This window comes from Falco punctatus (genome assembly GCF_963210335.1).
Source record: "Falco punctatus genome assembly, chromosome: 4".
Classification (NCBI taxonomy): Eukaryota; Metazoa; Chordata; class Aves; order Falconiformes; family Falconidae; genus Falco; species Falco punctatus.
Window position 1 is genome coordinate 53802623 of NC_137583.1, and position 12902 is coordinate 53815524.

The 12902-nt window shown below is 48.5% G+C and overlaps 1 protein-coding gene and 1 long non-coding RNA gene across 2 annotated transcripts; one reads left to right on the forward strand and one right to left on the reverse strand.

The window, feature by feature from the left end:
* Window positions 1-1832: 1832 nt before the first annotated feature.
* Window positions 1833-6771, forward strand: IBA57 (iron-sulfur cluster assembly factor IBA57). The gene is made up of 3 exons (XM_080383770.1): window positions 1833-2214; window positions 3022-3368; window positions 4620-6771. Exons 1-3 carry the CDS (start codon window positions 1943-1945, stop codon window positions 5009-5011), a joined length of 1011 nt encoding a protein of 336 aa, XP_080239896.1. The 5' UTR covers window positions 1833-1942; the 3' UTR covers window positions 5012-6771.
* Window positions 6772-7209: 438 nt separating this feature from the next.
* Window positions 7210-12631, reverse strand: LOC308062369. Its single transcript, XR_013927551.1, has 2 exons — window positions 8362-12631; window positions 7210-8157 (listed from the first exon to the last, which is right to left on the reverse strand). It is a non-coding gene; the product is annotated as an uncharacterized lncRNA (long non-coding RNA).
* Window positions 12632-12902: the final 271 nt, after the last annotated feature.

Sequence of the window (12902 nt, forward strand, 5' to 3'; positions counted from 1 at the left end):
AGAGCAGAAAGTGGAAAGTTGATGGAGCAAGAGGCTGCCATCAGCTTGTGCAACTGCCCAGGGACTGGTGAGGAACAGACAAGAGAATCTCTGTCCTTTTTCACCAGTTTCTTAGCTGTGAGAAGTTTCTGAGTTGCCCTACCGCACTTGCCTGGATGAAAAATGTTCCACCAAGAGGGGATTTGGGGGGATGTCCCCTTTGGGATAGGGCTTAGCCAGGGGTGTTGCATCTTGTCACCCTGCCACCCTGTGCTGCCAGCTCTTCTTCCACAAACACTGCTAGAAACGGCAAAGGTCCGGGGGGACAATTCATCAGGCTGACATGGGTGCAGTATCAGGAATAAGAGGAAGCTGTAGCTTTCATGGTCTCACCGTGACGTGGAGAGGTACAGAGGAAAGACTGGTCTCCATCAGCTCTCTGTATCTTCAGCCCTGGTTTAAAGGAAGGCAGGCTTCCTCAGCCCGGTTTTTTACACACAGCACATGCCCAACAGCTGGGCAGAGCGTGTTCACATGCCAAGGTCACCTTGAATCACATTCACTGCCTGTCTTCATTTCTTCACCTGCTCTGCCTGTGCAGCTGCTTGACAAGCATCACCTCCAGAGCAGGGCCAGTGCTGAATTCAGGGGTGAACACACCGCATTGTTCACCGTCACCGGGAGTTGATCTGTCCCCCTTGCCAACAGGGATATGTGATAAGGTTATCACTGCCAGAGCATGGGGGAAAGCCCAAGGGCCAGCTTGCTGTCTGCTGCCACCGCATTTGTGGCTCCTGATAATTGAGATCCTTCGCTCAGGGCTCTGCCTGTCCGGATGAACACTGATGGCTCCTTTTTGCAGGGTTCATTCTGGGCCAGCTGAGGCCCTTCCCTGTAGAGATGCACATGTGCTGGTGTTGGCAGCAGCAAGGGGCAGAATGGCTGTAAACTGAATTGTGGCAACTGGAGAAAAGCAATCACAAATGACAGGCATGACTCACAGTCATTTCTTGAACTGTGGGATGAATTCCAGCCTAATGAGCTGCAGCCATACCCCAGGCTACCCAGGCCCTTCAGAGTCCACGTCCCATAGAACTAATGAATGTGCAAGAGACAAGCGGACAGCACCTTCAGCTCCATGCTTCTAACGTGATTTTGTTTCTGTGCAATGCTGCTTAGTAGAAATCCCCACTGTCAAACACTATCATTTATTCTAAAACAGAGCTACTGACAGTTTTTCTAAGAGTATTAGAAGAAGATGGGGGCAGCTGATGGGTGCTACAGAAACAGAAGTTACGGGGTGTTAAAAAGGATTGGAAAACGGGAACCTTTGGAGAAGTACTTTCCAGCACACTAGCCAAAACATCACCGGAGGGGAATGGGTATGTACCCTAGCTGTCTGAGGCTTCCAGGGGATTAAAGGCTCAGCGGGGGAAGGATGATTAAGGGGGCAGGAACGCTGAGAGCAGCCAGGACAGCAGGGAAGAGGTGGCCTGGAGGACTCATACAACAAAACTGCAGTAGGTGGGTTTGGTTTAGGCCATTTCCCGCACTCCCTCCATGGCAGGGGAAGCCGGGACCGGTGAAGTGCTGCTGGCCCTCCGTACAGCCACAGGGCAGAGCTGGCGGGGGCTGGGACCAGCTTCTGCATTGCTGCCAACGTCCTCCGACCCTAAGGCTGCCAGGCCCCTGCCTGACGGCTGCCTGGGGGCTGCCAGTCCCCTGCCCAGTGGCTACCCACTTGCTGCCAGGCCCATGCCCGGTGGCTACCTGATCGCCGCCAGGCCCACGCCCACCCGGGACCGGGCGGGGATGGGGCGGAGCCGGTGGGAGGGAGGGGCGGAGCCCGCGGTGCCCCCTCCCCGCCAGCAGGTGGCGCCGTCCCCGCGGACACACACAAGATGGCGGCGGCGGCATCGAACGGCGGCGGGACCCCCTGACAACCTTCGGCCTGTCCGCCGCCATGTTGGTGAGGGCGGGAACGGCAGCGGCGGTAACAGCCCTACCCGGGCTGCGCCGATTGTGGCGGGGCGGGGGGAACGGGGCCGCCGCCTGCTTCCCGCTGGGCCGGGCGCTGCTGGACGTGCGGGGAGCCGAGGCCGCCCTCTTCCTCCAGGGGCTGCTCACTAACGACGTGACGCGACTGGCAGCGGGCAGCGGCCCCCCCGCCGCGGCGCTCTATGCGCATGCGCTGAACGTCCAGGGCCGCTGCCTCTATGACGTCATCCTCTACAGGTGAGACCAAGCGGAGGGTCGGGGAGGGGCTGGGTGAGACCACTGCCAGGGGAGGGGGGGGGGCGCGTCCTGTTGCTATGGAAACGCGAACGCGCGGCCTTGGCGGGTTTCTCCGTGCTCGCAGGTGGTTCCTGCGGCCATGTCACACATACTGTACGGTATTTCTGGCATCGCTTTATAAATTAACGTGCAAAAAAGCGCTTACCCTGTATATTTTCCATCGCTACCTGCAGTCTCTGTGAGTTTCCCCAACAGAAAAGCATAATGAGCTTAATAATTATACAGCGGCCCTCAGGGCAGGCCCCAGGCCTGTGGGAACATTTGGGCCCTATCCAAAACAAGGTATTTGCGCTATCTCACAGGTGCCCAGTCACTGTCACCACCGTATGGCATGTGACATAATTACACTGTACAACCACCTCACACGGATATGGTGTCAATTAATGAAAAATCAGGCTTGCACACACTGTCAGGTCAGGTTAACGGTGTAACTGATGGAAGGCACAGCTGAACAAAGCTTTTCCTTCTGCTGAAAATCCCCTTGCTTCAGATAAGCGTAGGGAAGACTGCGTGGCCAGACTGGGTTCTGTCCCCAGGACAGGTGAGGGCAGTATTTGCTAGAAAGGAGTAGAATGGATGGCTGAAAACATTCAGCATTTCACTATGGAGAGATGAGTGCTGCTCTTGCGTGCAGTCTTTGGTAAAATTCCCCAGATATCTAGATTTGCACCAGGATCAAGATACAGCATGTTGGCTTCTACTACTGCAGGGTTTGGTTTTCTGACCTTGTAGGTGTTACTTTTTTAGGCTTCATAAGAGTCCAGAAGAAGAGCCGCACATCCTGCTGGAGTGTGACAGCAGCGTGCTGGATGCCATACAAAAACATCTGAAACTGTACAAGATCCGGAGGAAAGTAAACATTACCCCCTGCCTTGACCTCTCTTTGTGGGCCGTCATCCCCGGGGAGTGGACTGGAGACATTGCCAGTTCCCTCGCTAAATGTGCAGACCAGGCTCTGATTTTAACTCCTGACCCCAGAACAGAAGTCATGGGCTGGAGACTGATCACAAAGAAAGGAGCAAATCTATCGGAGATTATCCCTGGGAGTCATATTGGAAACATTCAGGATTACCACAGGCACAGGTATAAACAAGGTAAAGCCAAGTTCTGTTTTCAGTCAGTGTCACTGGATTTTGGGAAACTTATTTTTTATCACAGTTTCATGTTATTATCAGAGTCCGTACACTGATAGAGGAATAAATTATAAAAGCCTCATTGGTATGTCTCAGTGTGTTTAGCTTGTTAATAATACAGGTATTATTTGCTACTTTGAGGAAAAAAGTGATCTGGTAGTTATAATTCTGTCTGGCGGCTGAGTCAGTATTTGGGTACAGTTTCCTGTTACTAAGATTATGAGGCAGTGGGTCGGGAAGGCTCACAGTGAAAGAAAAGCAGGATTATTCATTTTCTTAGAGGGAAACTTCTGTGGATTGAGTCATTTTGTTATTTGGGGATTACGCACAGTCTGCATGTTTTCCTTGTTGCTAAGGAAGGGAAAGAAACACCCTAACTGACTTTCCTAAAAATGTATGACTGGATTTGCAGAGTTAACTCAGAGGCCAAGGGGCAGACAGTTGATTTGAGAGGGAACTCACTCCTAGGAGCCCCTGTGCCTGCACAGAGCTGCCGTTGATTTTACTGTGTCCACGCAGATAGTAGATTAAATTAATGGGCAGACTGGAAGACAATAGTCCTCTGCTTAAACCTGAGTCCATCTGGTTCGGAAAAGCTAGCTGCTAATGGGTCAGACTGGTCTGGACAGTGGTGGTGTGCCGCCTCCCTGAAACACCAACTGCTGTGGAAGGCTCGGTCCAACACTCCGCTTCAAAAAAATACTATTTTTGTGTCATTGGTCACAAAAAGAAGGGCTCGTTATACAGACATTCAGCATTTGTGCTTTAGCAAAGACCTTTGGCCAACTCACGTTCTTTAGCTCTGAAGAAAATAGCTCTTATTGAGTAAATTAAAGTCTGCTTGTGGGGGAGTGTGGGTGAGAAGGATCTTGCCATTGGCATTACATGTACATTGATGCCTTTGTATGGGAGTCTGCATTGTTCCAGGTGCTTTGAATTTCCACCTGTATGCTTATGAGGTGCTGTAAGCTTTGTGAAGTTAGGTTCTAGTGTGGTTCTGTTTACCCTTAAGAGTAATCTTTGCTAACCGTTTATGGCTAATGATTTCACTCAGGCCCAAACCAGAGTACTCAGAAGTTCATTATTTCACGTTGCTTCTTATGGGTTCTCTTGGTTTTACAACCTACAGAGGAAGCATACTCCAGAAATCTTAAATACTGAAAATTTTTCCACATTTACCTGTGGAAAAATTTACATTTACTCTTTTCCTAGGAATTCCTGAAGGTGTGAAAGATCTTCCTCCTGGCATAGCCCTCCCGCTGGAATCAAACCTGGCCTACATGAATGGCATCAGCTTTACTAAAGGCTGTTACATCGGACAGGAGTTGACAGCCAGGACCCACCACATGGGCGTCATTCGCAAACGTCTGCTGCCAGTCCGCTTTTCAGCTCCGCTTCCCAAGGACGGCATTCCTGAGGGCGCTGAGATCTTAACTGAATCGGGAAAGTCGGCTGGCAAGCTGCGGGTTGGAGGAAGTGAACTTGGTATAGCTTTGCTGAGGTTAGCTAATATAAATGAACCACTCTACCTAAATATAGGAAGTGATAAAGTGAAGCTTACTGCAGGTATACCCGAGTGGTGGCCAAAACGGGCTAGTAAATAAATGTTGAATCACTGTTTGCCTTATTGAGAATATATTTGGTGTGTTAAGTTTGGGAAGGTGCCTCTGCCTTCAGCTGTTGTTTGTGGTGTTTGATGGGTGTGGGTATTATACGCATTGTTCAAATTGGGACTAAACAGCAGGAACCCAACCCAGCAGTGGGTCACTGGGACAGGAGGATAATCTGTTAAGCGCTATGGGAAGACCTGTAGAGCATATGCAGGGCAGCGCAGCTCCTCCTGAGATTATCCCACATTTATTTTGGGGGTGCCATGTGTGGTTGGGTTGGATTCCTGCTAAATTTTCAGTCTACTGCTTGCTCAGACTGTGCTTCACATAGGACGCAGTGTGCATTCAGGCTGAAGCGAGCAGGAGTTTTCCCGTTGTTTGCACTGAATGTTTCTGTTTGGAATAACCATTCTGTGGTATTATAATCTTACTTTTAATGGAGACCATGCTGCTCTTGTGTAAGAGATACTCAGGCTAAAGTGTTCACTGCAAATTAGTCCTTGCATTGAGCTTCGTCTTAAACTTGCTGATTGGGTGGGTGTTTTTTCCCACCACTCTAACTGCTAATTATGTTCAGGAAGAGGAATACCTTGTACTTGATATTTCAGACCTTGATTTTTAAGGCATCCCTGGTGGGAAAGCTCTCCAACATCCTGGTCCCATCCCCTGCCTCGGTGCCGGCAGAGGGAGCACAGCCAGCAGCAGCCAGCTCCTCTGCCACTCCTGACCTCAGTCATGCATGCTTCCTTGACTGAAAACAACTGTTTTGAAGAGGAAAGTGGTATTCTACAGAAATGACGTGCATAGTGCATGCCCTGGAGTGGCTATTGTGTTGGTGTACTGGTGCTTGGCAGAATAATCCCTTACTAGAAGCACGTGTCCTCCAGTTGCCAGCAACAGTTGAGGGGTGGATTTTTTTTTTGGCATGTGTCTTTTTGCTCTGTCATCTTGTAGAAAAACTCTCCAAACTTTCCTGCAGCCTTTGGCAGGGTTTTCCTCACTCCCTCCATAAAGTTGGTGAAGGGACAGTGTGTCCCAATCTCTGACCTTTGCTCCTTCCCTCAGCATTAAGCTGCAGTCCCTGGAGAAAGAGTTAATGCCACATGTTCTCTTGGCTTAGCCTGATGTACCCCAGTGAGGATTTTCACCATATCCTCTTCTCTGACTGCTTCACCACCACGCTTGTTCTGAGACCTCTCTGTAACCCCCATACAAAACCCCATTCCTGCTGCTGTCTCTAGCTGAGTTTTTTTCCACCTACCATCCATCCCCTCTGGGTTTTCAGAGCAGCCCAGTACTTCAGCATTTCTTTGCTGTGTTTTTCTGGCTCCTGTTGCTCTTCTGCCTTCACACTTTTTCTTGCTTCTGCAGTCAATGTATTCCTCTTTGCTTCCCCAAAGCCAACCAGCTCTGTGCCTCCTAACCCCATCAACCTGCAGTAATTTATAGGAGCCCTATGTATTTTTGTATTACAATAAATCCATTACGTGCGCGCTCTTGGAATGACGTGTGTGCGGAAGGGCGTGATGAAAGAGATGAACAGGTGACATCCCATTCTGACCAAAAACCTCCTCTTGCATGCACGTTTGTAACAAAAACCGTCCAAAGCATGTTCTGCCACTGTTGCAGTGTCACTGTTAACTGTGAAGGAAATTTGCCTGTGAAAAATGCTCATATTGGTTAAAATTATTTATGCTTGTTGTAAAATGAATCTGTAGAATATCTCATTAAAATTCTATTGTGGCAGTAATTTATATGTGACTCGTCTGAAAGAGGTGCTACCTTTTTTTTGCCTTGCGTGAGCATACACAACAATACTTTTTTCAGTTGCTTGCTGACAAGAAACACGTCTTACATTGTTCGTCACCCCTTTGTCAGTTTGAGATTCTTAACAAAGTCTTTCTGCTGAAAAAATAAATGAAACTGCAGTGCTTCACCCCTGCTGGATCCTGTGAATGTGACAAAGGCGAGACTGTGCTGCCCATGTTGATGCCGCTTTGCCAGAAGCAGCTTTTCCTCTGCCACCCATTGTGCAAAGTCTCCTCAGAATAGTTTTATTGTACCGGTATGCGCCTAGCCTGAATAAACACTACTTTTCTTCTTTTTGGGGAAGCCATGAATCTTTTCTGGCTCACACACGTTTCTTTTGTCTTCTTAATGTTATAGTTAAATTGAAATAAATTGAGTCCAAATAAATTCACTAAATATTTATTAAGGCAGGAAAGCAAAAGCAGCGTGCTGGGTGGCCAGGGAGTCGCAGCTCCACCTAAGGCTCGCAAATTCAAGCAAGCTGAACAGCTCTTTTATCTTCACCAAGGTCACTTCTGACATCTTTGGTAGGCCCCTCTGCTTCTTCTGTTATCGTGGTTTCTTGTCAAACAGGACGTTCCTATGTTTGGTGTAGCAAGATAACATTGTGGACATGTCTCTTCTTGTTAAACAGGAAGTTCTTAAGACCACCACAATGGGTTCGTTCCTGTTGCTTAACTTGATTGATCAGCAAATTACCCTTAGCTACTTATTACACTTAACGTATTTGAAAGCCTTTTCGACAGCGGCAGGTTACAAGTGTGGGGGGTTAGGGTGCAAAATAAGGTGGTACTAAAAATAAAGAGGTACTAGATTCTGGAGAAAGGACGTGGCAGGAACTGGGCAGCCCCAATCCACGTTAACCTCTCAGGTTTGTAATTCTCCCTCACTGCCTGCTCCATCGTTGGCTGGGGCTGGGAGGCCGGGTTGTTAGCCGTGTGGGTGCAGGGTCGATTCTGCAGCAGTGTTTGCCTGGCTGATGATCCATGGCAGAGCAAAGCTCCCCCAGCACAGGTGGGGCCAAACGAAGAACAGCGAGGAACCCCACTGGGGAACCCCACCGAAGCCATGGTGGGGCCAGCCAAAAAAGGGGTGACCAACAACCCACCGCTTCCTCACGTCAGCCAAAGGGCCGCAGTCTCCTCAGCAGCATGTTTAGTAACTTATTTCTGCAGGCATAAGGGAATGTTGAGAAACAAGCCCCCAGCAGCAAGCCCACACGGCCCCTCCACCTCCTCTGGAAAGAAACCAGGCGCTGCTGTGATGCGGTTCTGTCAGGTTTTCACGCTTCCCTCAGCATGGCGGCTGCTCAGGTCTCAGCCTAAATAGAGCTGGAAAACAGGGACCCGCTGTCCGAGGGGCCAACCCCTTCCCAGTCCCCATTTTCTAATTGTGTGTCCCCCCCCGCTGCCTCAGTTTCCCCTCGCCGCCTCAGTTCCCCCCCTCCCACTGCACAGTGATTCGCGCCTCCCCTTTCCAGCCTCCCCCCCCCCCTTTCCCCCGCGCAGTGGTTTCTCCCACCGGCGGCCGCTGACCTCCCCCTCCCGCCCTTGCCGCTCCCGCCCGATCGCCGCGCGGCCGTTGGGGCGGCTGTAACGGCGGGGGGGGGGGGGGGCGGTGCTGGCGGCACGCGCCGGCCCGGCCCCTCACGGCGGGAGGGAGGATAGAGATGGTGATGGGTAGCACGCAGCTTGCGGCCGCTCGGCCTGACGGGGCTTCCCGGGCAGAGGTGAGGCGTCGTGGCTGCCCTCCTGCTGCCGGGCCGGGCCGGGCCCGGGGCCCCGGAGCTGAGGGGGTGTGCGGCGGCCGGGGGAGGTGGCGAGGCGCTGCGCTCGTGTGAGGGGAGGAACCCGGCCTGTGCCCGGTGAGGAGCTGCCGCGCGGCTGCTGGGCTCCCCTGGAGGGAGGGGAACCCCTGTGGCTGCCGGTAGAGCAGAACAAGGTGAATAAAGCACGTATCTGCGAAAGTACAAGGCTGTTTTCCTCCTCCGCTTGCCTGTCACATGTACCCTGACGGGTATGTGCGTGCTCGGGAGCTACAGAGCCGTGAGCCCGGCTGGCACCAAACCCCAGTGACGTTTCCGCACGGAGATAAAGAGAGCTGTGAAATAAGCAAGTAGTATAGCTCGAAATCCCAATGGAGCAAGGCAGGAGGCCCTTTCAGAAACTGCGGAGGGGCTGATATTTTGGTTTCAGGAAAATTTTTTTGTTGTTTTGTTTTGTTTTTTTCTCCCTCCTGGTTATTTCCCCCACCCCCGGAAGCAGTGTCTGATTTAATTGTTATGTTTTTTTACATTTCCTGTCACAGTAAAAAGCCAAAGAAGTTGTCTCGGTATGGTAAGGGGTCGGGAAGAATGACTGCTACTATTTAAGTCTGCTGTATAAATAGATGTTCGACTGAGTTACTAAAATCATTGCGGTCTGCTCTTTTAAATGGATCATTACTGGAATGCATTCACGCTGCTGGGGCCAGGCTGATGTTAGGAGATTGTGTGTGAGCAACACCTTCACACCGAGTTACTTGAAGATAGCAAGTTTAAAAAGCCCTTACAAATGCTTCTAGCTTAATATTAGTATTTTTAGTATGTTTGCCCCCTGTTAACGCATTGCTGAAACCTTTGAAATTTTCAGGGGGTGTCTGAATGCTGCCCAGATGAGAGTCACAGATACGATTTATTCTTCGCAGCCTGTGGTGATCCTGCTTTTCCATTAGGCTTGTTTTCTCCAGTGTTTTCAGGGCAGGGGAATTTGGCAGCTTTTGTCCTGTTGTTTCCAACCATTGCTACTGAAGCCATGTGCTGTTTACATGGTTCTGCGTGGGCACTAGGGGCATTTTACATGTTACTTTGAGAGGACAGTGTACCTACACTGCTTGTAGGTACTTTATAAGACTATTACTGGGTGTACAGTTTCAGCTGGATGGTAGCAAAGAGGTATGCTACATTTTGACATAAAACCTCTCAACCATGTTTGCCTGTGCGGTATTTCGCTTTTACAGAGACTGTGAGCCCTTCAGAAAAGGCTGTCTTGATTTTTCTGTAACATGCTGTTCTCAAGCTAGCAGAAATAATTTATGTCTGAAGTGTTTTTGTGGATTCATGTCTGGATTTCTTTCCCCTCCCCCGTCTTGCCCAGGCCAAATGTGTGTGAAATTCTGCTGTCAGTCTTAATTTGAAGCTACTGGGGTCTACTCACATCACTAAAATCAGTGCATGTACTTTAGTACTGTGCTGCCCTAACACTGTCGATGTTTGTGGTTTCTCAGTTTTCTTTAATCCCTTGTCAATGTGGCTTGAGATTTTTGATCTTTTTTTTCTTGAAACACATTAATTCAATGTGTACTATTGGCAGCATTGGTGCAAGTACGCTATTCCAAAAACCTAAATGTGGAAAAGGGTCTAAAAGCTTCCTGTGTCGTGTTTATATATGTTATCATTCTAAAATTGTGCTTATATCAGGCAGTTGGAGAAACTGGAGGAGGACAGCCACAGTCTGCCCACCATTACAGCTTTGTGGAAACTGGAGGGAGAACAGCAATAATGTAAACAAGGGCTGCGGTTTTTAGGGAGGGGTAACCATTTCCTATTTACTGCTGTGTCTGAAAAGCTATATGGAATACCCTTAAACAGCATTTTGGGAAGGTTATGTGCTTTCAGTGGTAAGTGCTACAGTGATAGCAGTGAGGGAAGGACTTCACAGAACAAGGTGCTGTTACCGTAACTTAGTGAAAATGCCTTGGGAACAGAAGAAGACTCTAGGGAAAGTGGTGTGTGTGTGTGCATTTTGGGTTGGGTTTTGTGTCCCCCCCCCCCCCCCCCCCCCCTTTTAGGATCTTCTGTCTAGTTTACCTGCATTAAGTTGTTGAAGAGCTTAAGACCAAATGGTTTTCTCATTTCCACTGTAACACTTCTAGTTGTCATAGGAGTTTTCTCATCTTCTGTAAGATGCATTTAGGGGCAGTTGTATTGTTCAGGGTGAACATTGTGTTTTTAGGTTTAACTCAGATGACTTAAGTGTATATTGAAGGGCAGCTTGAGGTTTGCTTTTAAAAAAGTTAGCCAAACTTGTTAGCCCTCTACTTTCTCTTTTTTTCTAGTCTCAAGACTAATGCTTGACTGATGATGGACTACACTTCCGAGCAACTAAACTGTATAATATAATATAACATAATATATTTTGTAGGGTTTATGGTGTTTTCTTCAAAAAATGAAAATTACTCTGTTAGCCTTTTCCATTGTCTCTGGATTTTTTTATTTGCTTAAATTAGATTTTCATTCTTTTTATAGTACTAAAAATATGGTGATGTGTGGGAAGGATGAAATTTCATCATCTGAGTTAAGGCAAAGAGTTGTGGGAAAATAATTATCTTTGTAAGGAAAAATATGTAAAAGCTGATGACGTAACTGTCAACAATATGTTTGGAAGTGGGGAGAAGGTGAGTGAGGTACAGCACTTTAGCATGAAAGCAAGCTGTCAATTAAAATAAAGGTTATTTTAAATTTTTGTTACAGGAAGCATAGGGCATGTTTTGCTCTCCCTGCAAGCCTTTCATAGTTACGTAGCTGGGGTGAGCCGAATGATGGTTTTCAGTGGGGAGATTGGAACAGGAGTGGCAAGTGCTTCATCACGGCTGACAAAAAACATTAATTCCAGTGAATTATTTTTTCATGTGGAAATATCAAAACCCCAGAGGCAGAAGAGACGATGAACTTGTCATAAGAACTCTTGTACTGTTAAGCAGAATGTTTATACATATATTGCTTATTATATGTGTATTATAGCAATTAAAATTTCCTCACTGGGTCGTGGTTGCTGATTACAGCTTAAATGGTTTTGGAAGTATGTGATCACTTGAGAGTAATTGCTTAGAAATTATTTCTTGTGTGGGAAGGAGGAGAAGATGCATTTCAAAACCTCCCACATACTTTTCTTCTTTCCCAGCTGAGAAGCGTGTCCAGGCTAGGTACCCCAGTTCAGCTGTATTTCTCAGGCAGTCCCTGTAAGCCTCTGTGTGAAGGGGACAGTTCCTAAGGCTCACAGTTGCAGTCCTGGATCCTGTACCTTGTAGTTATTGCACAACAGAGGAAAGACTACAATTCCCATAGTACTTCCACATACTGGTACTCCAGTGACATCAGACATTACATGGCTGAGACTGGTTGTAAAGCAAGAAGACCAAAAATGTAAGCTTGGTGTTTCTTTCACTTCTGTAGCAGGGCCTTTGGCAGTGTGGAATCTTTGCTTACTAGGGGAGGATTTCAGTTGCTGCAGAGGTATTTGAAAGGGTGTGTATCTGAAGAAAACAAGAGGTGACATTTAAGGGCACGCAATTTGCACTGTTTGTTGTAGTGTTGGTGCAGCTTGGAGATTCCTCTGTTGGAATAGCGATGTGGAGTAATTGCTTAATGCAAGTGCTGTTAGTTTGTCTCTAGGGGCTGTTTCCTTGCCCACAGCCCCAAATCCGCTTGCTGCTTTTCTGCTGTTTTTGTCCTGCAGTTTCAAGGGGTGGAGGAGAGACGCTATCATAGCTTGGCAACAGTTTCCGTGTGCGAGTAGTAACCGAGGTGTGTAGCGTGGGTCCCATGGCAGCAGTGTTAGGGAAGGTAAAGTAGGTGCGGCAGCAGCACCAGTTCAGCACCCTGTGGGCTACGCCACCGGGCTGGAAAGCACCGGGATCAGCTGCTGCTGCAGTGTTCTGGTGTGTGCAACTGGCATGTTTGAGTGCCTGCGCTGCCTTTGCTTCCCCAGTGGCCTGTGTCGGCGGGAGGAACGCGGGCAGGGAACGGCTGGTGGTAACGTCTGTGCAGGTTTGCCTCTGTGGAAGTTGATTCTTGCGAGGGGATGAGGTTTATGTGTGTTCTGTTCTTCAGGGCAGATGCTAGGTGTCTGGAGTGACACTGATATTTTAGAAAGCTGGAAAACAATCCAGCAAAGTGATTTCTGCAGTGTAATATTTGCTTGTGTTGCTGTAGTTCAGAGTGAGTGTAATGATTTATTTGCCTGAATGGTGCCAGCCTTCAAGTGATCGCGTATTGCAAGCATCTGATAAAAACATAATTCTCCGAACACAAATGTCT

Coding starts and splice junctions, on each gene's coding strand:
- IBA57 (XM_080383770.1), top strand. CDS start 1,943: ATGTTGGTGAGGGCGGGAACGGCAGCGGCGGTAACAGCCCTACCCGGG. Junction 2,215..3,021: donor TATGACGTCATCCTCTACAG/GTGAGACCAAGC, acceptor TTACTTTTTTAG/GCTTCATAAGAGTCCAGAAG. Junction 3,369..4,619: donor CAGGCACAGGTATAAACAAG/GTAAAGCCAAGT, acceptor CTCTTTTCCTAG/GAATTCCTGAAGGTGTGAAA.